The sequence below is a fragment of the Scyliorhinus torazame genome, chromosome 15 (assembly GCF_047496885.1).
Source record: "Scyliorhinus torazame isolate Kashiwa2021f chromosome 15, sScyTor2.1, whole genome shotgun sequence".
In the NCBI taxonomy this organism is placed as follows: domain Eukaryota; kingdom Metazoa; phylum Chordata; class Chondrichthyes; order Carcharhiniformes; family Scyliorhinidae; genus Scyliorhinus; species Scyliorhinus torazame.
Window position 1 is genome coordinate 184,082,713 of NC_092721.1, and position 22,404 is coordinate 184,105,116.

The 22,404-nt window shown below is 42.2% G+C and overlaps 1 protein-coding gene across 13 annotated transcripts in view; it reads right to left on the bottom strand.

Moving 5' to 3' along the window:
- herc2 (HECT and RLD domain containing E3 ubiquitin protein ligase 2) overlaps window positions 1-22,404 on the bottom strand; it is a 344,572-nt gene that overhangs the window by 111,464 nt on the left and 210,704 nt on the right. For 11 of the 13 annotated variants that reach the window (XM_072477237.1, XM_072477227.1, XM_072477236.1 and 8 more), the window contains 13 exons: window positions 16,191-16,296; window positions 16,006-16,097; window positions 10,042-10,220; window positions 8,245-8,356; window positions 7,541-7,622; window positions 4,478-4,621; window positions 4,305-4,395; window positions 3,282-3,459; window positions 2,639-2,720; window positions 2,387-2,558; window positions 1,763-1,907; window positions 1,080-1,305; window positions 481-652 (listed from right to left, as the gene is read on the bottom strand). In XM_072477237.1, coding sequence (XP_072333338.1) covers window positions 481-652; window positions 1,080-1,305; window positions 1,763-1,907; window positions 2,387-2,558; window positions 2,639-2,720; window positions 3,282-3,459; window positions 4,305-4,395; window positions 4,478-4,621; window positions 7,541-7,622; window positions 8,245-8,356; window positions 10,042-10,220; window positions 16,006-16,097; window positions 16,191-16,296 — 1,781 coding nt within the window. The remainder of the gene's footprint in view (window positions 1-480; window positions 653-1,079; window positions 1,306-1,762; window positions 1,908-2,386; window positions 2,559-2,638; window positions 2,721-3,281; window positions 3,460-4,304; window positions 4,396-4,477; window positions 4,622-7,540; window positions 7,623-8,244; window positions 8,357-10,041; window positions 10,221-16,005; window positions 16,098-16,190; window positions 16,297-22,404) is intronic. The other 2 variants (XM_072477231.1, XM_072477226.1) reach the window with 1 other exon arrangement.

The window sequence follows — 22,404 nt, forward strand, 5'->3', positions numbered from 1 at the left end:
AATACCAGCGATTGAGGTCTACAAAATTATGAGAGGTATGGACAGGGTGGATAGCAACAAGCTTTTTCCAAGAGTGGGGGTGTCAACTACAAGGGGTACGATTTCAAGGTGAGAGGGGGAAAGTTTAAGAGAGATGTGCGTGGAAAGTTTTTTTACGCAGAGGGTGGTGGGTGCTTGGAACACCTTGCCAGCGGAGGTGGTAGAGGCGAGCACGATAGCATCATTTAAGATGCATCTAGACAGGTATATTAACGGGCGGGGAACAGAGGGAAGTAGATCCTTGGAAAATAGAAGACAGGTTTAGATAAAGGATCTGGATCGGCGCAGGCTGGGAGGGCCGAAGGGCCTGTTCCTGTGTTGTAAATTTCTTTGTTCTTATCCACCTCACTATCATGAATACAAAACTAGGAATCTCTGGTAATTTATTTAAGACCCAGAAATGTCATCCTTGGGCAATAGCATTCAGCTGTGAGCTCTTACCTGGAATACATGATCTGCAGTGCTGACAACACATGGGACAACGCCTGCTGCTTGGCGTGGCTCCCATCCAAAGAAAGTAGAATCTTCGCCAGGGAGGGTCGATTGGGTTTTGAACTACTTGAGCCACTAATTTTGTTGCTAATGGTGGTGGAGTCCAGGTCTGACTGAACACCTATAAAGAAATAAGTGAATGAAATTAAAAATGACAGGGGGTTATCATGTACCCCTAAACAAAAATTCTTCCTTTAGGTGAATAGGAAGGGACAATTCAAGATCACAAGCAATGAATAAAATGCTTTTAAAGAAAATATTTCTTAAATAAAACATGAAATTGGCCAAATCACAAGTCTTACATTTATGTCACCGGAATGGGATAGGAGAGCTCATTACCTAAATAACAGGAACCCAAAAATAGATTATTCCAGATTATAAATCAAAATAGAGAAATACACTTAAAAACTCTATATATTGTATTTACGCTTGGGAGTATATACCCACTTCTCTGATTAAATTGTACACCAGTCTTGGCATTCAAAAATCTTTCACAATTAAAAAAAAAAAAAAATCAAATGGTTATCAAACCACAATTAATAAGTTACCCAAGTACGAAGCGCCCAAAGGGTCCCTTGCAGTCTGGAATAGGACTGGTTCATGCACAGATGGTGTTGCCACATCCACTGTTGTCCATGCTACACTGTGCGAAGAACCACAGGCAACACGGGTGATTTTCTGTCCTTCCAGACCCTGTACGAGAGTAGGTTTCCTATTTACTGTTGTGGTTCCATTTCCTTGCTGGCCATGGTCATTATCACCCCAAGCATAAACCTAGAAATGACACAGTGGGTAGGGAGAGAAAAGAGAGAGAGAAAAGATTGGTTTTAAACCAAAGAATTTGGAATGTCACACTGGACATGCCATGAAATGCACTGTCCTATATTATTCTGAACAGAAAGACTGAAAACACTAAGTTATTAATCCTGAATGTATAACTTGAACATTAGTGGAATTAATTGTGAAAGCATCAGAATAAATAAATGTGCTGAAATATTTCATGAAATGACTTTCAACTTCCATTTTATACTGTGAAAAATGGTAATTAAAAATGACAAGAAAATAAACATGTCACCTTAATATTTATGATTTAAAAACTTGAAGGGATGAGAGAATTTCTACAGATTTGTGTTTGTAAAATCACCAATGTAATATTTTTCCCCATATCTTGCACAAGTTTGAACTATGTTTGCAGCAAGTACCCACTTGTTAAACAAATATAGTCACTTACTTGTCCTGTGTCAGAGACAGCAAGACAGTGCAATGCACCTACAGCCACGTGAATAATCTTCTTCCCACGGAGACCTTCCACTACCTGTGGCTTCCGAACATGAACATCAGTTCCATGACCTAGTCTGAAGTAGTCACCTTTACCCCTGTGTACAGGAAAAGTTAAACAATGGAAAACATGTAATTGCATTAATAGTATGATCATACAATCCTCTCCTGAAGAATGTTCTAGACAAGTTGACTTTTGACTGTATGAGAAAAAAAGTCTTCCCGATTCAGCTTCTAATGTAAATCCCTTCCCACCCATGTCCCACACCTATAATTTACAGGTATAAATATTCTGGATTAAATATCCTGGAGTACATTTCTGTACAAGAGGGCAGCATCTAGCCCAAGTCCAAAATAGGAGGGACAAATGCTTTGAAAACGTTGGAGACATCCATGGATGCTCAGAGCAGCATATCTCTGCCTCCCAGAAGTTTAAAATTCCCACGTGAGTCTGTCCATTTGAGTACACGAGTACTTTCTGTGGAGTTCTGATGTGCAATGGTGGCATCAGAGGATCTGAGCCAATGTGTCCACATAATGACAATAAATATTTGTCCTATGTTTTTTTTAAACTTACCAAGTCCATACCACACCAGGTTTTGTAAGCGCCAAAGAGAACTGGGCACCACACTCAATCTGGCAAACCCCTTGGCCATTTAGTCTTTCAATGTTTTGTGGAACATTGCAACCTTCACTTCCTCCACGTCCCAATTTTCCAAAGTCACCATCTCCCCACGAAAATACCAGTCCTGCAGAATAATATACAAATATACATGGTGCACTGCAGGCAATGGAAGATTTTGTAGATTTAAATAGCGGTCTTCCCTACCTTCATCAGTTAGTGCTAATGTCTGTGCATCTCGACTTCCACAAGCTACCTGGATGACTCTATGCCCCAGGAGAACTTTCACCTGCAAAGTGAAAATGATACATTTTTAAGACCAACCTTAGAACAGTATTAGGACCACAATGTAAGGCTATTGCAGCTACTCTGAAGAAAATAAAATGTTACCGAAATAGAAAACGGCAAAAATATCTAGGAGGTTAGCCAACCGAGGTGGAGAAAAACAGATGAATCAGGTGTTGGTCACTTGGTGTTCTAACTTGGAGAAGGATGTTTTCAGTTAACTCAAAAGTGTGGCCGTGATCACTCTGTTTTCCCAACCAGAGAGTAGAAATCTGCCACCTTTACCTGGTCTAGCCTACATGTGACTCTAGACCCACATCACTGCCCTCTGAAATGGCTGAGCAAGCCACTCCGTTGTAACAGTGCTGAATATAGTGGTTCAAGGCTGAAGCTCACCACCACCTTCCTGAGGGCAATTGGGGATGGGCAATACGTGCTGGCCCAGTCAGCAGAGTCCACATCCCTTGAAAGAATAAAAAAACGTAACAGTAATCATCTGCTTGAGCTTCCTAAAAGAAAACAAAAAAAATCATTGCCGATGTAATTCACAAACTAGTACAAGTACCAATTTTGGCCTCAGCTGTGTTGTGTTGTCCCCATGTCCAAGTCTGCCATACTCGCCAAGACCCCATGAGTACAGTTCCCCACTGGAGGTGATGGCAGCACTGTGAGAACTTCCACACGCAATATCTCGAATACGCTTGGTTTTCAACGCCTCAATCAGTCTTGGTTTATCACAATTCCTGAATATGTTTTTTTTAAAAAAGAAAATGAACATTCTTGTTATGCAAGTCCTGTGAAAACCCTAAGCATATTAATACTTTTAAGCAATATGTAATTTCTGATTTTTTAAAATCATAAAACTAATGCCATGTATACTACAGATACTATGCACTATACAATACATGCTGCAATCATACTATCAATTTAGCAATGGTGTAAAGAAGCTTCAGCTTCACACACACACACAAATGTGGTGTAAAGTTTAAAACTGATTTGCTCTGTTGTTAGTTTGAGTGACGACTCTAGATTTAGACTGCATTAGCACCACTCACTTATCGCTGGCGGGAAGTAAAGTTCCCCGCAGTTGCAATATAAATTCATTCTCAGAAGTACAACAATCTAAAGATAATGCATGTTCTAATTTTTTTAAATTCAACTCTCTTAACACTAGCTTCTATAGTCAATTGTCATCAGGGAAAGGGCATACTTCAAGTCTAGTAACTTTGAACAGGGAGCAAAGAAAAACTTGCCAGAAGAGGCATATAACGGAAAGAAAACGCTATCAGAATTCTGGAGCAACAACCAAGTACAATGGAGAAATGGGCAGAAAAACAGCTTTAACAAAGACAAGAAAAAGAGTGCAGGAAATCTCCTTAACCAGGGAATGCAAGACATGATTGGGGAAGGAAAAGTAACATAAGAAAAAAAAGGAACTTTTAAAGAAACCTTGTTAATTTTTCCGATGTAAATACAGGAAAGCTATTAGGAAGCCTGAAAAAAAATCAACCTTAAAATTCTAGCCTTGACAATATAGAAGTTAATTTAACAGAACAAAATGTGTGCGGGGAAAAAAGTTTATCTTTACATTCTGCTGAAGTGTCCAAGCTTTCCATCATCTCCTTCACCCCAGGAAAACACCTTTCCATCGACAGTTAAAGCCATTGCATGTCGTCCACCTGCAAAGCAATGTGAAATATATAGCAAATATATTTTAATAAGTTGCAGCACAATGCTTTAAAAATAAATTCAACTACATACCTGAATGCACAGCTACTTTCTTCACAACATAGTTACTGAGAGCAGAGATCTGTCGGGGGATGGGGATTGTCCCACTGGATATTCCAAGCCCAAGTCTTCCATTTGTAGCTTCTCCACAGGCATAGACTTTTCCCTCAACAGTAACTGCAATGTAAAACTCAAAAGGTGACCCACAAGCATACATTTTTTGCTTTGTCAGAAGCACTATAAACTTTAGGAATATTTCAAACAAGTCTATACTGAGAGGAAATTATTGTGACTCAATTTCCAAGAGCAGAATACGCCTTATAAATCATGCTGCTGCTTTCACGTTCTACCATCTCTACTGGGCTAGTAACATGCGCACCACACAGGTGTCAGGCAAGAACCACCTTCAACAAGAGAAAATCTAACCATCTCCCATTGACATTCAATGGCATTACCATTATCAAATCCATCGTCAACATCCTGGTGGTTCCCACTGACCAGAAATTGAACAGCCATATAAATACTGTGGCTGCAAGAGCAGGTCAGAGGCTAGGATTCTGGTATGAGTAACTCACCTCCTGACTCCTCAAAGTGTGTTCACCATCTACAAGGCACAAGTCAGGAGTGTGATAGAATACTCTTCACTTGCCTGGATGAGAACAACTCCAACTGCATCACCCAGTACCCACTTGACTGGCACCCCATCCATCTCCTTAAAGATTCACCCCTCTACCACTGACGCATAGTAGCAGCAGTTTGTACCAACTACAAGAGGCACTGCAGAAATTCACCAAAGCTCCTGTGATGGCACCTTCCAAACCTGCAATTTCTACCACCTGGAAAGACATGGGAATATCACCACTTGCAAGTTCCTCTCAAAAGGGGAACGCACCATCTGACTTGGAATTATATTGCTGCGCCTTTACATTGCTGGGCCAAAATCTGGAACTCCCTTCAGTGGTTTCAGAAGGTGGTTCAACACCACCTTCTTAAGGACAATGAAGGATAAGCAATAAATGCTGGCCTAGCCAGTGAGGCTCACATCACGAGAAAATCTTTTTGAAAAATCCACAAATTAAGGAGACAGTAGAGGAATACACGGGAACTATCCTTTTGCAGTTTTGCTCTCCTGAGAAAACACATCGTCCATTGTGATACTTAACCATACAGAGCAGGAATTCCCATGTTTGATCCATGGTACACAGCAAGTCAGTTGAACTAATGGAGACAATGATAGAAACATCAACACTGCCTGCAATGCTTGAGTCATCAATTGTTCCTGTTACTAAATAGAATATATGATACTTGCTAAAAATTGTGTCATCAATGTCATGTTAACGATGTAATCGAGCTCAGTTGCGATCTTTTTCCCCCTTCCCTGTAGTCAAGGAGTCAGCCACATTCACTATGAAAGTTTACAAGGGAGGAACTACCATCAAATTAAGATGCCAAGAAGCTACAGAATCATAGAATACAAGAGTCAATACATTCAAGAAGAAAAGTGTGATGATAATATATGTTAGCATCACTTTGGAGTCATATCAGACTTCTCATCAAAGCCATTCTCTTAAAGCATAGTTTGACTCTTTTGAAAGGAAGTTTAAATAGAATCCATCCAAGTTATGTCAGAAAAAAATAAAAGAGAAGGTAGAGAGGAATGGAGGTTACTCTAAAGAAGTGTTAGAAAAAAAAAAAGAAAGTAAGCTCAATGTTTCTAATTCACTCAGATTCAACACTGAATGCTCATTACAGCAGAACCTGGAAAAGAAAAGATGGGAATCTCCATGACATAATTGTTCTCAGGATTACTGCATCACAAGAAGGAAAAGGATATATTGGTCAATTCATCCGCAAAGAACAATGATAACGCCATTCATCGAACTGAATAGGTCAGGCAACTGGGTTAACGAAGCATGACTTTTGATAGCCTGTTTCCAAGTCATTAGTTAAACCTTCACAATAATTGATGCTTTCTGAAATCTGCCTGAAGGCACTCATCTCCAAGAGATTATCAGACAAATACTGGCACAGATGTCTACAAATCGCATCAATAGGGATGTCAGCACAAATGAATATTACAAATGGAAATTAGTTGAATTAAGAGACAATTTATCATTTAGAGTTCTTAAAAATCTAAAATTCAAAATAAAATTACAAGTTCATATGCAAAGAGATTTGAACGAAATAGCAATGAGCTAAACTATCGGAAAGTAATTGTCACTTTATTTCATCAAATATAGTAAGAACATTGGAATTAAGAGTAAGAGTAGGTAATTTGGCCCCTCGTTGCCGGGTCTATGCTATAGTTGTTCTTTCATTTCTATGAATGACATTTTAACCCAATTCAGACTACTGAACGAAACATCTCTTCCCACTATTAAGCTCCCAAGCAAAGCAAGTTAAGAAAGCGCAGTTTCCAAGGGGAGCAGTGTTGAGAACAGTTCAAAAATAGTCCCTGTTAGGCACAACAAATTCACTCACTCAGATACAGCAGCAGGATGACTGACGCTGGTGACTCAAAAAGACACACTGCTGTAGCAATGCTTCAGAATAACTCACATCGCTTGGGCTAGAATAGAGATAAATTTGACATACAGGTGGCCATATAAAGTACCCGAGTACTCAATGTTGGAAATTAGTGCCTGAAGTAAGAAAAATATTCTCTTTTCCAGGATTGGCATTCCTGACATCCAGTTCTGCTGAAAGGTTATTGGCCTGAAACATTAACTCTTGTTTCTCTCTCCACGGGTCTGTCTGATCTGCTCAATATTGCCTGCATTTTCGGATTTTATTTAAGAATCCCAGCATCTAAAATAGTTTGGGCTGGATTCTCCATCCCGTCGCCCCCGGAATTCTTTGTCTCCCCAGCCGGCCAATGGGGTTTCCTATTGTGGGCAGCCCCACGTCGTCGGGAAATGCCCGGTCTGTCAGCACAATGGAGAATCCCGACAGCGGAGAATCCAGCCCTTTGTGTTTGTATTTAATATCCCTGTTCTCGTCAACATTAAAAGTGAAACAAATTTGTGCACCTCTGCGACATGAAAAGCGATCATATTACTTCGTACAAGACTTCATCCAAAATGAACGTCACATTACCTGCAAAAAGGCTTTTGGAACCACCAGCCACCTGGACAACATTTAAAGCTGACAATGTCTCAGAAAACGAGGGGATCTTTATCTGAAGGTGAAAGCAAAAGAGTCGTCAGTTTTGTCAAATATGTGGTAAAGTGGACCAATGAGTAAGCAACAGGAAAATTATTTTATGGTCTGCTTTTAAATCTCAAAACAGATTTTTCACACATGGAGTGGAGACCACTTATAATAACTTTGTCAACTGCCACAGTTCGAAGATTTAAACCTGATCCATCTTATAATAATAATAATAATTTTTATTAGTGTCACAAGTAGGCTTACTGCAATAAGGTTAATATGAAAATCCCCTAGTCGTCGCACTCCGGCACCTGTTCGGGTGCACTGAGGGAGAACTCAATGTCCAATTCACCTAACAAGAACGTGCAGACTTGCACAGACAGTTACCCAAGCCGGGAATCGAACCCAGGTCCCTGACGCAGTGCTAACCACCGTGTTACTGTGCCGCCCATGCTTTCCTCCATGGTCAAGAATTACATAATGGACCATATACCATAATGGGCAAAAAGTAATTAAGGACTATCAGCTTTATTACAGAGAACACAATTTTGAATGTGTATGTGATGTGCAAGGCTAATTATCGGATTCAAGCTGCATGAACAGAAGCTAATATTAAGACAACAAAAATACCACAATAACAGCAATTATACCTTTGAACCTTTCAGTCCTCCCAGCTGGTCTTTGTCATTTAGGCCCCAGACAAACACTTTTGTTCTAATAGTAGCCGCAGATTCTATGCCAGATGCTTTTTTCCTGACAAGGCTTGGGAAGAAAGAAAAAAATTCCAAAGTTACATCATACAAGAATAACATTTTTGTGTTTCACCTCAGGATTTTAATACATATTTCAATGAAACTTAAATTGTCATAGCACAAAGCTTTTCTCAATTCTAATTAGTTCTATGACACATATAACCTGTTAGTTGTATGTCAACTTGATTCGAGTCAGAAGGTTTTGGGTGCAATTCACCTGGCAGGGACTTGAGCATATAAATCCATGTTTGCACTTCAGTGTAGTACTGAGAAAGTGCTGCATTGCCAAAGGTGCCAGCTTTCATATGGGACACCAACAGACACAAAAATAGTAGAAATATATTCTTATAAATAAAACATTTAAAATATTGAAGGCTGAGTTTTTTAAGATCAAAATTAGTATGAACTGATCTAAAATAAAACTGAGCAACTATGTTGTGGGAGGCCTTGTAAACTCAGAATCAAAATTTAAAAGCAGTTCAATATGAGAGCATGTAGGACATCCCAAGGAAGGTGTACAATGCATCACTGCCTATCACCCTTGAGCATAAATGCAGAAACTTTCATAATGGAAAGATAGGTTAACAAAATGAGTCCTCAATGTTTAGCAAGCTCCATGTAATGAATTTAATATTATGGAGAGACCTCATATGGCTTTGCTCACTTCAAATCTGAGGATTGCCTTCTAAAGGGCAATTAGTGATGGATAATAAATAGTGGTCTTGCCAGTGACACTCACACTCCTTGAATTATTAAAAAACTAAAGAACAATGTCTAAAGTGTGACAGGAAGTAATTGCAATTGTCATGCAAGAGTACTTTTTAAAGACATGGATGTTTAAGCAGTGTACCTTTAAGAAAACAGTGAGGTCAGAGAGTGGGTGGGGCTGAGCTCAGGTCAGCCATTTTGCAGTTTAGTTTTGCAGGTTTTTAGTTTCAGTTTTGAATGAAAATCGCTTATTGTCACAAGTATGCTTCAAATGAAGTTACTGTGAAAAGCCCCTAGTCGCCACATTCCGGCGCCTGTTCGGGGAGGCTGTTACGGGAATTGAACCGTGCTGCTGGCCTGCCTTGGTCTGCTTTCAAAGCCAGCGATTTAGCCCTGTGCTAAACAGCCCCTGCATTGTAGCTTCACAGCACCAGGGTCCCAGGTTCGATTCCCACTTGGGTCATAAGAGTTAGCCTGTCTCTTTCCACCATTACGAAGCTGCTGGTTTAATTCAGGCTGTTTAGCGGACATGGAATATACATTATGACTATTAAGAGTATTGAAATTACATTGAGACATCTGAGAGGAACCTGCTGCATGGAGAAAAGTTGAATCCTATTGCACATCCCAGAATTTTGAATTGTAAATGTTTTGCCATCACTGTATGCCTGACATGGAATATATATTGTAAATATCAAGAGCATTGCAATTTTATTGAGGGACCTCAGGGTGGAACATGCTTATGGAGAGAAGTCAATTTTTTTGCACTTTATGTAATTTAACATGTTTTACAATGTACTTTTACAAATTTTAAAAGTAAAGTATATTTTTGGAAAAAATATCATTGCTACATTGGAGGGTCTTCAAGATTAGATACTCAAAAAAGAATTATGTGCCATTAAACAATTTCAGAAGAGTTGTTTTTAAAATAATTGCAACCTCTTACATCACTTCCTCCAATTAGCAATAAGCACAGAATGTTAGTACCTTCCAGTATTGCTTTTATCATCATCCTCCTCTTCATTATCTGAAGCAAGGAAAGGGAAGTTTGCAGCAAGATCCTCATCCTCTGCTCTGATACGTCCTACAATGCTCAAGCTATGAATTTTGCAATCAATTCCAGAACTTCTGCACTGTTTGATTGCAATCTCAACATACCTGTGCTGCTGAGAAAAAAAGGCATGGTTAAAAAATTGAGGTGCACAGCTTCATAAAAGTAAGTTCAAAGTGTTGACTAGCAACGGGCATCTGTTACTTTGGACAGGAATAACAAAACAGAATCACAATGTGAAAAACATTACAATATACAGTAGGAATAAAGTAAGCTTAATTATGTGCATATCAGTCGTGGTATAAACAGTCAGATAATCAGTGGGGTGGACCTACGGTACATGGAAAAGACCTGGAGGTCCAAATGAAAGATTCCCAACACCAGTGAGAAAGGTGTAATGAAGGCTTGACCTTGGCACTTGTGCCCATGTCATTATTCTAGTATTTCTTGCAAATATCCACTGCTGTAATACTTTGTTTCTCAAACGCTACGCAACTCATGAAGAAGTGTTTCAGAGATCATTGCATGGCTGCAAAGCAGACACTGTACATGACTTTACCATTCTCAATCATGACATAGATAACTTGCATTTATATAGCAGCTTTAACGTGGAAGAAAAATCTCACAAGACATTTCTCAAAGGCATAATCAGTGAACTGCTTTACCCAGAACAGCAACCAATGTTTGGCCAAAGAGGTGTTTAAAGGATGATTTTAAAGTTGCATTACCAGAGTTATTTAGGCAAGGTAATCCATTCACTATCAATATGGATCAATATTGTCCTTTTAAAACACCAATTGTTTTACATAGTTCCAATGAGCATTGTTGTGACAGCTTCAATTTATTGTCAATCAGGATCTCTTGAACTTTCCATGCACTTTATTTTATTTGCTTTGAAGAAATAGTCCCTTCTCAAATATTGTGTTTCCCAGTGAAACAGGTTGTATCTGGCTAAATGAATTTTATCTGTTGTATATCCTGTTCATCCTTGAAGCCTAGCATCTTCATTGAATTTGTACCATTTTTTGGAACATATTTTGTTACAGCTTCAGATGCAGAAGGAAGTGGCATTTGAAAAGGTTTGTTAGACTGGCAATGCTGAGACACACAAAGCACTCAGCGGGGTGCAGTGCTCTAACTGTGAGATATGGCAGATCTGTGACACTTAGTGTTCCGGTCAACTACGTCTGCAGCAAGTGTAACCAATGGCAGCTCCTCACAGACTGCGTGGTTTGGTTGGAGCAGCAGTTGGATGCACTTAGGAGCATGCAGGTGGCGGAAAGCATCATAGATAGGAGTTATAGAGACGTGGTGCAGGCAGACAGATGGGTGACGGCTAGAAAGGGCAGGCAGTCAGTGCAGCAATCCCCTGTGGCTGTCCCCCTCTCTAACAGGTATACCGTTTTGGATACTGTTGAGGGGGTAGCCTATCAGGGGAAAACAACAGCAGCCAGAACAGTGGTACCACAACTGGCTCTGTCGCTCAGAAAGGGAGGGCAAAGCACAGGAGAGCGATAGTTACATAGATTACATAGAACATACAGTGCAGAAGGAGGCCATTCGGCCCATCGAGTCTGCACCGACCCACATTAATCCCTCACTTCCACCCTATCCCCGCAACCCAATAACCCCTCCCAACCTTTATGGACACTACGGGTAATTTAGCATGGCCAATCCACCTAACCTGCACGTCTTTGGACTGTGGGAGGAAACCGGAGCACCCGGAGGAAACCCACGCGGACACGGGGAGAACGTGCAAACTCCGCACAGACAGTGACCCAGCGGGGAATAGAACCTGGGACCCTGGCACTGTGAAGCCACAGTGATAATCACTTGTGCTACCGTGCTGCCCAGTTATAGGGGACTCTATAGTAAGGAGCACAGATAGGCGCTGCTGTGGATGTGAAAGAGACTCCAGGATGGTATGTTGCCTCCCTGGCACCAGGTTCAAGGATGTCTCTGAACGAACACAGGACATCCTGTGGGAGGTGGGGGGGGGGGAAGGTGACCAGCCAGAGGTCGTAGTACACAGAGGTACTAACGACATAGGCAGGAAGAGTGACATAGTCCTGCAGAAGGAGTTCAGAGATTTAGGCAGCAAGCTAAAAAGCAGGACCTCTAGGGTTGTAATCTTAGGAATACTCCCTGTGCCACGTGCCAGTGAGAAATAGGAGGATAGTGCAGCTAAACACATGGCTAAACTGGTGGTGTAGGAGGGAGGGTTTCAGATTTCAGGACCATTGGGATCTCTTCCGGGGCAGTTGGAACCTGTACAAGAAGGACGGGTTGCATCTAAACTGGAGGGGCACCGATATCCTGGCTGGGAGGTTTGCTAGAGTCACTCGGGAGGATTTAAACTAGTATGGCAGGGGATTGGGAACCAGAATGTGAGAATAAGAGAACATCACCCTCAGGCAGAGCAAAAAAGGTGGTAAGTGTGAGAAGGGAGATGGTCAATGCAAGATTGAGGGTGTTGTACCTAAATGCGCGCAGCATACGGAACAAGGTAAATGAACTTGTTGCGCACATTGAAATTAGCCAGTACGATGTTGTGGGCATCATAGAGACGTGGCTGCAAGGGGATCAGAGGCTGGGATTTAAATATACAAGGATATGTGTCCTATCGAAAGGACAGGCAGGTGGGCAAAGGGGGCGGGGTCTCATTGTTAGTAAGGAATGAAGTTAAATCGATAGCAAGGAGCGATATAGAATCAGAAGGCATAGAATCTCTGTGGGTAGAGTTGAGGAATCGCAACAGTAAAAAGACCATGATGGGAGTTATGTACAGGCCCCCTAGCAGTAGTCAGGATGTGGGGCAGAAAATAAATCAGGAGATAGAAAAGGCACGCAAAAAAGGCAATATTACAACAATCATGGGGGACTTCAATATGCAGGTGGACTGGGAAAATCAGGTTGGTAATGGATCCCAAGAAAAGGAATTTGTGGAAAGCCTAAGAGATGTTTTTTTGGAGTAGCTTGTGACAGAGCCTACTAGGGAACAGGCAATTCTGGATCTGGTGATGTGTAATGAGGCAGACTTGATTAGGGAACTCAAGGTGGAGGAACCCTTAGGCAACATTACAGAATTTACCCTGCAGTTTGAGAGGGAGAAGCTGGAATCAGATGTAAGGGAATACAATTAAATAAGGGTAACTACAAAGACATGAGGGAGGGGGCTTGCCAGAGTTGATTGGAAAAGGAGCCTATCAGGGAAGACAGTGGAACAGCAATGCAGGAGTTTTGGGGGCTATTAGGGAGACACAACAGAAATCCATCCCAAGGAGGAGGAAACATGTTAAGGGGAGGACAAGGCATCCATGGCTGATGAGCGAAGTCAAGGACAGCATAAAAGCAAAAGAAAAAGCATACAAAGTGGCGAGAATTAGAGGGAAGCCAGAGGATTGGGAAGCCTTTAAAAACGAGCAGAAGACAACTAAAAAAGCTAGAAGGGGGGAGAAGATGAAATATGAGTGCAGGCTAGCTAGTAATATAAAGGAAAATAGTAAGAGTTTTTTTCAATATATAAAAGGTAAGAGAGAGGCAAAAATAGACATTAGACCACTGGAAAATGTGGCTGGAAACAAAGAAATGGCAGACAAACTGTATAATTACTTTGCATCAGTCTTCACGGTGGAAGACACCAGTGGGTGCCAGAGCTCCAGGAGAATCAGGGAGCAGAGGTGAGTGCAGTGACCATCACTAATGAGAAGGTTATGGGGAAATTGAAAGGTCTGAAGGTGGATAAATCTCCTGGACCGGATGGACTACACCACAGGGTTCTAAAAGAGATAGCTGAGGAGACTGTGGAGGACATTGGTGGTGACCTTTCAGGAATCACTGGAGGCAGGAAGGGTCCCAGAGGACTGTAAAGTGGCTAATGTAGCACTGCTGTTTAAGAAAGTAGACAGGCAGAAGACGGGAAATCATACGCCGGTTAGCCTGACTTCGGTCATTGGTAAGATTCTAGAGTCCATTATTAAAGATAAGATCGCGGAGTACTTTGAAGTGCATGATAAAATGGGACTGAGTCAGCATGGCTTCGTCAAGGGGAGGTCATGTCTGACAAATCTGTTAGAGTTCTTTGAGGAAGTAACAAGGAAGTTAGACAAAGGAGAACCATTGGATGTAATTTATTTAGATTTCCAGAAGGCCTTTGACAAGGTGCCGCATAGGAGACTGTTAAATAAGTTAGGAGACGCATAGGAGACTGTAAATAACACTCACGGTATTAAGGGTAAGATCCTGGCATGGATAGAGGATTGACTGACTGGCAGAAGGTAGTGAGTGGGGATAAAAGGATCTTTTTTAGGATGGCAGCCGGTGACTAGTAGTGTGCCTCAGGGCTCGTTGCTGGGACCACAACTTTTCACAATATACATTAATGATCTGGAAGAAGGAACTGAAGGCACTGTTGCTAAGTTTGCAGATGATACAAAGATCTGTAGAGGTTCAGGTAGTATTGAGGAAGCAGGCCGGCTGCAGAAGGACTTGGACAGGCAAGGAGGGTGGGCAAAGAAGTGGCAGATGGAATACAATGTGGAAAAGTGTGAGGTTATACACTTTGGTAGGAGGTATGTCGGCATAGACTATTTTCTAAATGGGGAGATGCTGAGAAATCAGAAGCACAAAGGGACTTGGGAGTCCTTGTTCACGATTCTCTTAAAGTTAACATGCAGGTTCAGTTGGCAGTTAGGAAGGCAAATGCAATGGTAGCATTCATGTCGAGAGGGCTAGAATACAAGACCAGGGATGTACTTCTGAGGCTATACAAGGCCCTGGTCAGACCCTATTTGGAGTATTGTGAGCACGTTTGGGCCCTAATCCAAGAAAGGATGTGCTGGCCTTGGAAAGGGTCCAGAGGAGATTCACACAAATGATCCCTGGAATGAGGAGCCTGTCGTATGAGGAACGGTCGAGGACTCTGGGTCTGTTGGAGTTTAGAAGGATGAGGGGGGATCTTATTGAAACTTACAGGATACTGCGGGGCCTGGATAGAGTGGACGTGGAGAGGATGTTTCCACTTGTAGGAAAAACTAGAAGCAGAGGACGCCATCTCAGACTAAAGGGACGATCCTTTAAAACAGAGATGAGGAGGAATTTCTTCAGCCAGAGAGTGGTGAATCTGTGGAACTCTTTGCCACAGAAGGCTGTGGAGGCCAAATCACTGGGTGTCTTTAAGACAGAGATAGATAGGTTCTCGATTAATAAAGGGGTCAGGGGTTATGGGGAGAAGGCAGGAGAATGAGGATGAGAAAAATATCAGCCATGATTGAATAGCAGAGAAGACTCGATGGGTTGAGTGGCCTAATTCTGCTCCTACGTCTTATGGTCTAAGGCAGGGTTTTTTCAGAGGCAGGACAGGTTGGTAGGGAATGCACTGAAGCCCATGAACGTCAGCATTCCCAGAGTCACTCAGGGTCTAAGCATTAATTGGCTTGAGGCTGGGTATTCGCCTCTCACTTGGGAGAAAGTCCCACCCCTGATCTCCTCCCACCAACTTGAAATTTGCAGCGAAGCGTGAAGAGGTCCTTAAGTGGACATTAATTGGCCATCGGGGAATTTTAGCCCAGCTTGCAAGGGCCCGTAAAGTTTTGCCCAAAGTCATAGCTGTGATCAAAATCACGTGTACAATACGTGTATAAATGGGTTTATACACCGCTTACTGCAAAACACATAGACATTGATTAGATGGCAAACGTTTCACCAATGTAGGAAAATGACAATGATGATACTGCACAGGAGGGAAAGTCCACCGAAACACTTAAAACAGCTTCATCGCAACTCAAGATGCTTTAGCGATTATTTTTTGTTGGTTTCTTGGACTTATCGTAGTCGGGTTCACAAATAAAATGACAAAACACATGCATTTTTAGAGCAATAGTGCATACAAGAACACGTACCTCCACACATTCATTGAGAAGCATTACCACGGTGTCTGTAGGGGTGACGTTGATTGTCTTCAGCTCGATAAGATTATCTAATGAATTTCCACCTGAAGCAAAGCATGGTCAAGTATTTGATCAGAAACATATCTACCCAAGCGAAAATAGGAGCATATAAATGGCACATAAGGTATTTAACTTACCCGAGACAACTACTAATGAAGGCATGTAACTGCTGTCAGCAGGATCCACAACCATATTTACTCTATGAACAAGGACATCTGGGAAGATCTCCAAGCGAATCCAGTGCTAAAGTGAAAGGTTAAGAGAACAAAGTTGAAGCCCAAACTGCTGCAACAATTAAGATTGCTTAACTAATCATATCACTTAATTCTTACAAATCCAATCATCATGGACACTCAGGAATTGAAATGCAACAAACTGTGCAAATAAGAGGCACTAAAATACATTTTCATAAAGTTTACTTAATGGACGATTTAGACGAACACAGGAATGAGCATCAGTTGCGAAATGCACAGCAGTCTCCAACCTATTATCACACATCCATTCAGTTTCAGCACTTAACCAAATAGTCTTAGCTACACAATTCAACCAGCTAAAGGTTCAGCTATTTATTCCCCCCAACATTTTCTCTTGAAAGCATGCCTGCAAAATGGAGATGCAAGGGCAACGTTACAGCACAATTAATTAGAAATTTGTTCTCAATTCCATTTCCCACAGAAGTACAATTGTCAAGATAATTAAGAATAGCAAATATGAACATTACTCAGAAACCAGTGCTCTTGAAAGGATATCATCCCAAGGCATAATGATAGATGGCAGCAATGGGAATCACAAAGCAAAAACACTATTTGCAATGGTGGAAAAAATATCAAAAAGACAATTAAAAAAAGACTAATCACAAAAATATATCATGAGAGGAGACTCAATATGGTGCTGAAGTCTTATGTTGCCCGAACTCAATTGTGTTCACCAATTTCTGGCATTTTCCTCTCTTCTTAGAAATATTTAAGACACTGGGCAGCACGGCAGCACAAGTGGATAACACTGTGGCTTCACAGTGCCAGGGTCCCAGGTTTGATTCCCTGCTGTGTCACTGTGCGACGGGCAAGGTTTAGAGTAGATGTACGAAGCAAGTTTTTTTTTTTTTACACAGAGGGTAGTGGGTGCCTGGAACTCGCTGCCAGAGGACGTGGTGGAAGCAGGGACAATAATGACATTTAAGGGGCATCGTGACAAATACATGAATAGGATGGGAATAGAGGGATACGGACCCAGGAAATGTGGAAGATTGTAGTTTAGTCGGGCAACATGGTCGGCACGGGCTTGGAGGGCCGAAGGGCCTGTTTCTGTGCTGTACTTTTCCTTATTCTTGTTCTTTGTTCACTGTCTGTGCGGACTCTGCACATTCTCCCTGTGTCTGCGTGGGTTTCCTCCGGGTGCTCCAGTTTCCTCCCACAGTCCAAAGACGTGCAGGTTAGGTGGATTGGCCATGATAAATTGCCCTTAGTGACCAAAAAGGTTAGATGGGGTAATTGGGTTGCGGGGTTAGGGTGGAAGGAAGGATTTAAGTGGGTCGGTGCAGACTCGAAGGGCCGAATGGCCTCCTTCTGCACTTTATGTTCTATGACTATGACTTTGTGAATCTGATAGGCAATAAATAAACCCCGTCTATGAAAAAGATCATTAATTGTCCTAAGATAATAAGAAATAGGAGGAGGCCAATTGGCCCAATCGAGCTTGCTCTGCCATTCAATAAGATCATAATAAGATTGTGGCCTTAACTCCACTATCGTGCTGGCCCACCTCCATAACCCTCGACTCCTCTGTCAATCATAAATCTGTCTTGAAGATATTCAATGACCCAGCCTCTACTGCCCTCATGGAAGAGAAGTCCGAAGATCAACAATCCTCAATAAAATTACTCCTCATATCTATTTTAAAGGGGTAAAACCTTAATTTTAAACTGTGTCCCCTAGTTCTAGATAACTATATATTTCAATAAAATCACCTCTCATTCTTCTGAACTCAAATGAGAAGAGGCACAACCTGCTCAATCTTTATTCTTAAGACAAAACCTTCACCCCAGCAATCAACCTGGTGACCCTTCTCTGAATGGTTTACAGTACAAGTATATCCCTCCTGAAGTAAGGAGACCAAAACTGTACACCGTGCTTATCAATGGCAGTTGTATCAAGACTTCCCTAATTATATACTCCATCACCCTTGCAATACAGGTCAACATCCCCTTTCCTTTCCTAATTACTGTGGTGATATACATCACTAAGTACACAAAGGGTTAATGTACATACACTACACCTAGCTAGACACTAGAGGGAACACCAGAGACATGACACACAGACAGTCAACCAATAGGTCAGTAAGATAGGACACGACCAATGGGCATTCACGATACACATAGAGGTGACACTACCACAGGTGGGCATTACACCAACCCATATAAAAGGACACATCACACATGCTCAGTCTCTTTCCAGTGGAGACACTCAGTGTGTACACAGGGTTGATTTGAAACACATCACACCCACCACGTGGATTGTAGCAGACTGGTTCGTCAGTCTGAGTAGCTATAGAAGGATTAACAGTAGAGTCAAATCCAAGTAGGAGAATTGTTAATAGTTTAATAAACGTGTTAAAGCCATCTCCAAGTCTGAACTTTCCTTTGTCAGAGTGCACATCAAGGAAGCAGCTTATGCTACGTCAAGAGCATAACAAAACAATTACTTGCTATCCCCCCATGCTAATGTTCTGTTATTCACATACAAGGACACTCTGATCCCTACAGCATACTGCAGTCCTTTTTCATTTAAATAATATTCTGCTTTTCCAATCTTGCTGCCCAAGTGGACAACCTCATTTTCCCAAATCATACTACGTCTACCAACTTTTTGGCCACTTAGATAAATAATCTATATCCTTTTGCGAGCACCTTCTATCCTCCTCACATCTTTCTCTCCCATCTACCTTTGCATCAACAACAAATTGGGCTGCAATATCTTCGGTCCTTTTATTTGAATATGGATTGTAAATAATTACGGTCCCAGCACAGATCCCTTTGGCACTCCACTTCTTACAGTTTGCTAACCTGAAAATGTCCTGCTACTATCACCTGAATAATTCTCCCTGCTTGTTCTAAAAAACTATCTTAAATAAACTAGACTCATCCTCCAGGCTACCTTTGTTAATGAAGATTAAAATCAGCCATGATTATTGCAGTACCTTTCTTACAAGGCCCCACTATTTCTTAGAACATAGAACATACAGCACAGAAGGAGGCCATTCGGCCCATCGAGTCTGCACCGACCCACTGAATCCCTCACTTCCACCCTACCCCCGTAATTCAATAACCCCTCCTAACCTTTTTGGACACTAAGGGCAATTTAGCTTGGCCACTCCACCTAACCTGCACGTCTTTGGACTGTGGGAGGAAACCAGAGCACCCGGAGGAAACCCACGCAGACACGGGGAGAACGTGCAGACTCCGCACAGACAGTGTCCCAGCGGGGAATCGAACCTGGGACCCTGGCGCTGTGAAGCCACAGTGCTAGCCACTGTGCTGCCCGTGATGTTCTTGATGTATACATTTATTTATTGATGTGCTACAGCAAAGCTGCTGTTAGGGGCCTACAAACTACCCTCACTCATGACTTCTTCCCTTGGCTATTTCGTAGCTCCACCCAAACGGATTCTACATCCTGATCCTCTGAACCAAGATACCGATTGGTCAGGGTCATCACTCCTGGGTGAAGTATCCTTTCTTCATAGTTTTACAAATTAAAAACAATTGTTTGGGGTTCTTGTCTGGTATCCATTAAATGTTGAGGTCTGGTCCGGTCTTAAAAGTTAACAAGATCAATTTGGGGGACTGAGGCAGGTCTAAAATCCAAATAATATTCTTCAAAGTTAGTCTAATGCTCAGGTAGCAAATTATTGGTATTGGATCATTAGAGCACCCTCCCAAGTGTTTGTTCTGTAACTGGGAGGGTTAAATAAAAGATATGGGGTTTCTTGTTGGCCAGCTGGACCATTAGGTATACCTTAACTGCGGTAGACAAAGAGACTTGAACACGACTAAGTTTACAGCTATCTGGTAAACACCAAATGGAAGGAGGAATCTGTATGAGATACCGGATAGAATGTGGCAGAGGAAGCCGAATATACCTCTGACAAAATCAAAAAGTCTTGCTCATAAACAATATCCTAAGCATCTTAAAAGTAACCTACAGAGTGCTACAGCTAAGATAAACTGCATCAAAGGATATGCCAAAGCATTGGTCAAAGGCAGCAATATTTTAGATATCTGAATGGCAGCACTCTCAACACAGTTAACGTATACAGTTAATGGTCCAGCTGCCCAACCCCTTGGATTTGACAAAATAATTTAATTGATACTTCAGTGTAGACATTTCAAGTATTGTGGAAGGGTCTCATATTACTGCATTCTCAGTAACTATGATTAAAAAATACTTCATTTGCTAGGTAGGGTTTCTAGACTTCCTCAGGTCATGAAAGAGCCAAACCAATCCAACTTCTCTCTTTCAAATTACCCTTCTGAAGCCTCTGGCTCGGATGGCCCAGCAGCCTGCCGCAGGGAGGCCACCTCCACAGAACTGGCAGCCTTCTCTCAAAGTCTGCGGTGGCAAAATGCCAGCGAGGCCAGAAAATTACCTCTGATGGGGGCCTTAACAACATTAACAATCTGCCTGCCACCACGCAACCGATCGGATTCCCGTCCACCTCAGGGAAAGATCCCTGGTCGACGCAGCTCCCTTCTATTTTCCCGGCTCTGCCTCCAAGCCCACCATCACGGAGCCGGAAGAATTCAGCCCAGAGTTGTCGGACTGAATCCTTGCGAGTGAAGGTGCGCTAGGCAAAGGTGGACCGAGTACAATCATTAGTTTCACGTCAAAAAGTCCCATATATCATGAGAAACCTGAAACTGTGAACATGCACAAAACTGCCTATTTTAAAAAGAAGCAGTGAGAAGGGGTTTGTTTAACAATGTTAAACACGTTTAATTGATGTGGAGATGCCGGCATTGGACTGGGGTGAGCACAGTAAGAAGTCTTACAACACCAGGTTAAAGTCCAACAGATGGTGGGGGATGAATGTAATGCAACATGCATCGATTGTCCCGGTTGAGGCCGTATTCATGTGTGCGGAGCTTGGCTATAAGTTTCTGCTCGGCTATAAGATTCTGCATTGTCGCGCGTCCTGAAGGCCACCTTGGAGAACGCTTACCCGAAGATCAGAGGCTGAATGTCCTTGACTGTCAAAGTGTTCCCCGACTGGAAGGGAACATTCCTGCCTGGCGATTGTCGCACCATGTCCGTTCATCCGTTGTCGCAACGTCTGCATGGTCTCGCCAATGTACCACGCTTCTGGACATCCTTTCCTGCAGCATGAGGCAGACAACGTTGGCACTTCGCACAAGTATGTACCACGCAGGACAATCGGCAGGCAGGAATGTTCCGTTCCAGTTGATGAATATTTCAGCAGTCAAGGGCATTCAGCCTCTGATCTGTGGGTAAGCGTTCTCCAAAGCGGCCTTCAGGACGCGCGACAACACCGAATCGTCGAGCAGAAATTTATAGCCAAGTTCCGCACACGTGAGTACGGCCTCAACCGGGACCATGGATTTGTGTCGCATTACATTCACCCCCCACCATCTGGCCTGGGCTTGTGAAATCCTACCAACTGCCCTGTCTTGAGACAATTCACACCTCTTTAACCTGTGAATACCCTCTCTCCAGTTGCTCCATCTGGACCTGTAAAGACTTAATTACCTGCAAAGACTCGCATTCAAAGTATCGTCTTGCATCATTGACTTTGTCTATATATATGTTTCTGGAACCCACCTCTTCACCTGAGGAAGGAGCTGTGCTCCGAAAGCTAGTGATTCGAAACAAACCTGTTGGACTTTAACCTGGTGTTGTAAGACTTCTTACTCCGTTTAATTGAGTTCAGGACTTCAGTGAAATTTAACGGATTTGATTCAGCTTCCCTGAAGCAATAAAGGGGCTGGTTTAACACAGTAGGCTAAACAGCTGGCTTGTAATGCAGACCAAGGCTGCAGCGCGGGTTTAATTCCCGTACCGGCCTCACTGAACAGGTGCCGGAATGTGGCAAATAGGGGCTTTTCACAGTAACTTAATTGAAGCCTACTTGTGACAATAAGCGATTATTATTATTAAAGTTATGGAAATGTTTCTAACTGAGCGAGGTAAAGCCTGCAACTGATACCAGAAGATAAAGAACTGAGAAAGATCATAACCAACACAACTTTGAATTTGAATGGAAAGTTGTGCAGAGACAAGCAGCGGATGATGGATCTTTTATGGTGTATGAAAGATAAATGTGCACAGTAGAATGGTT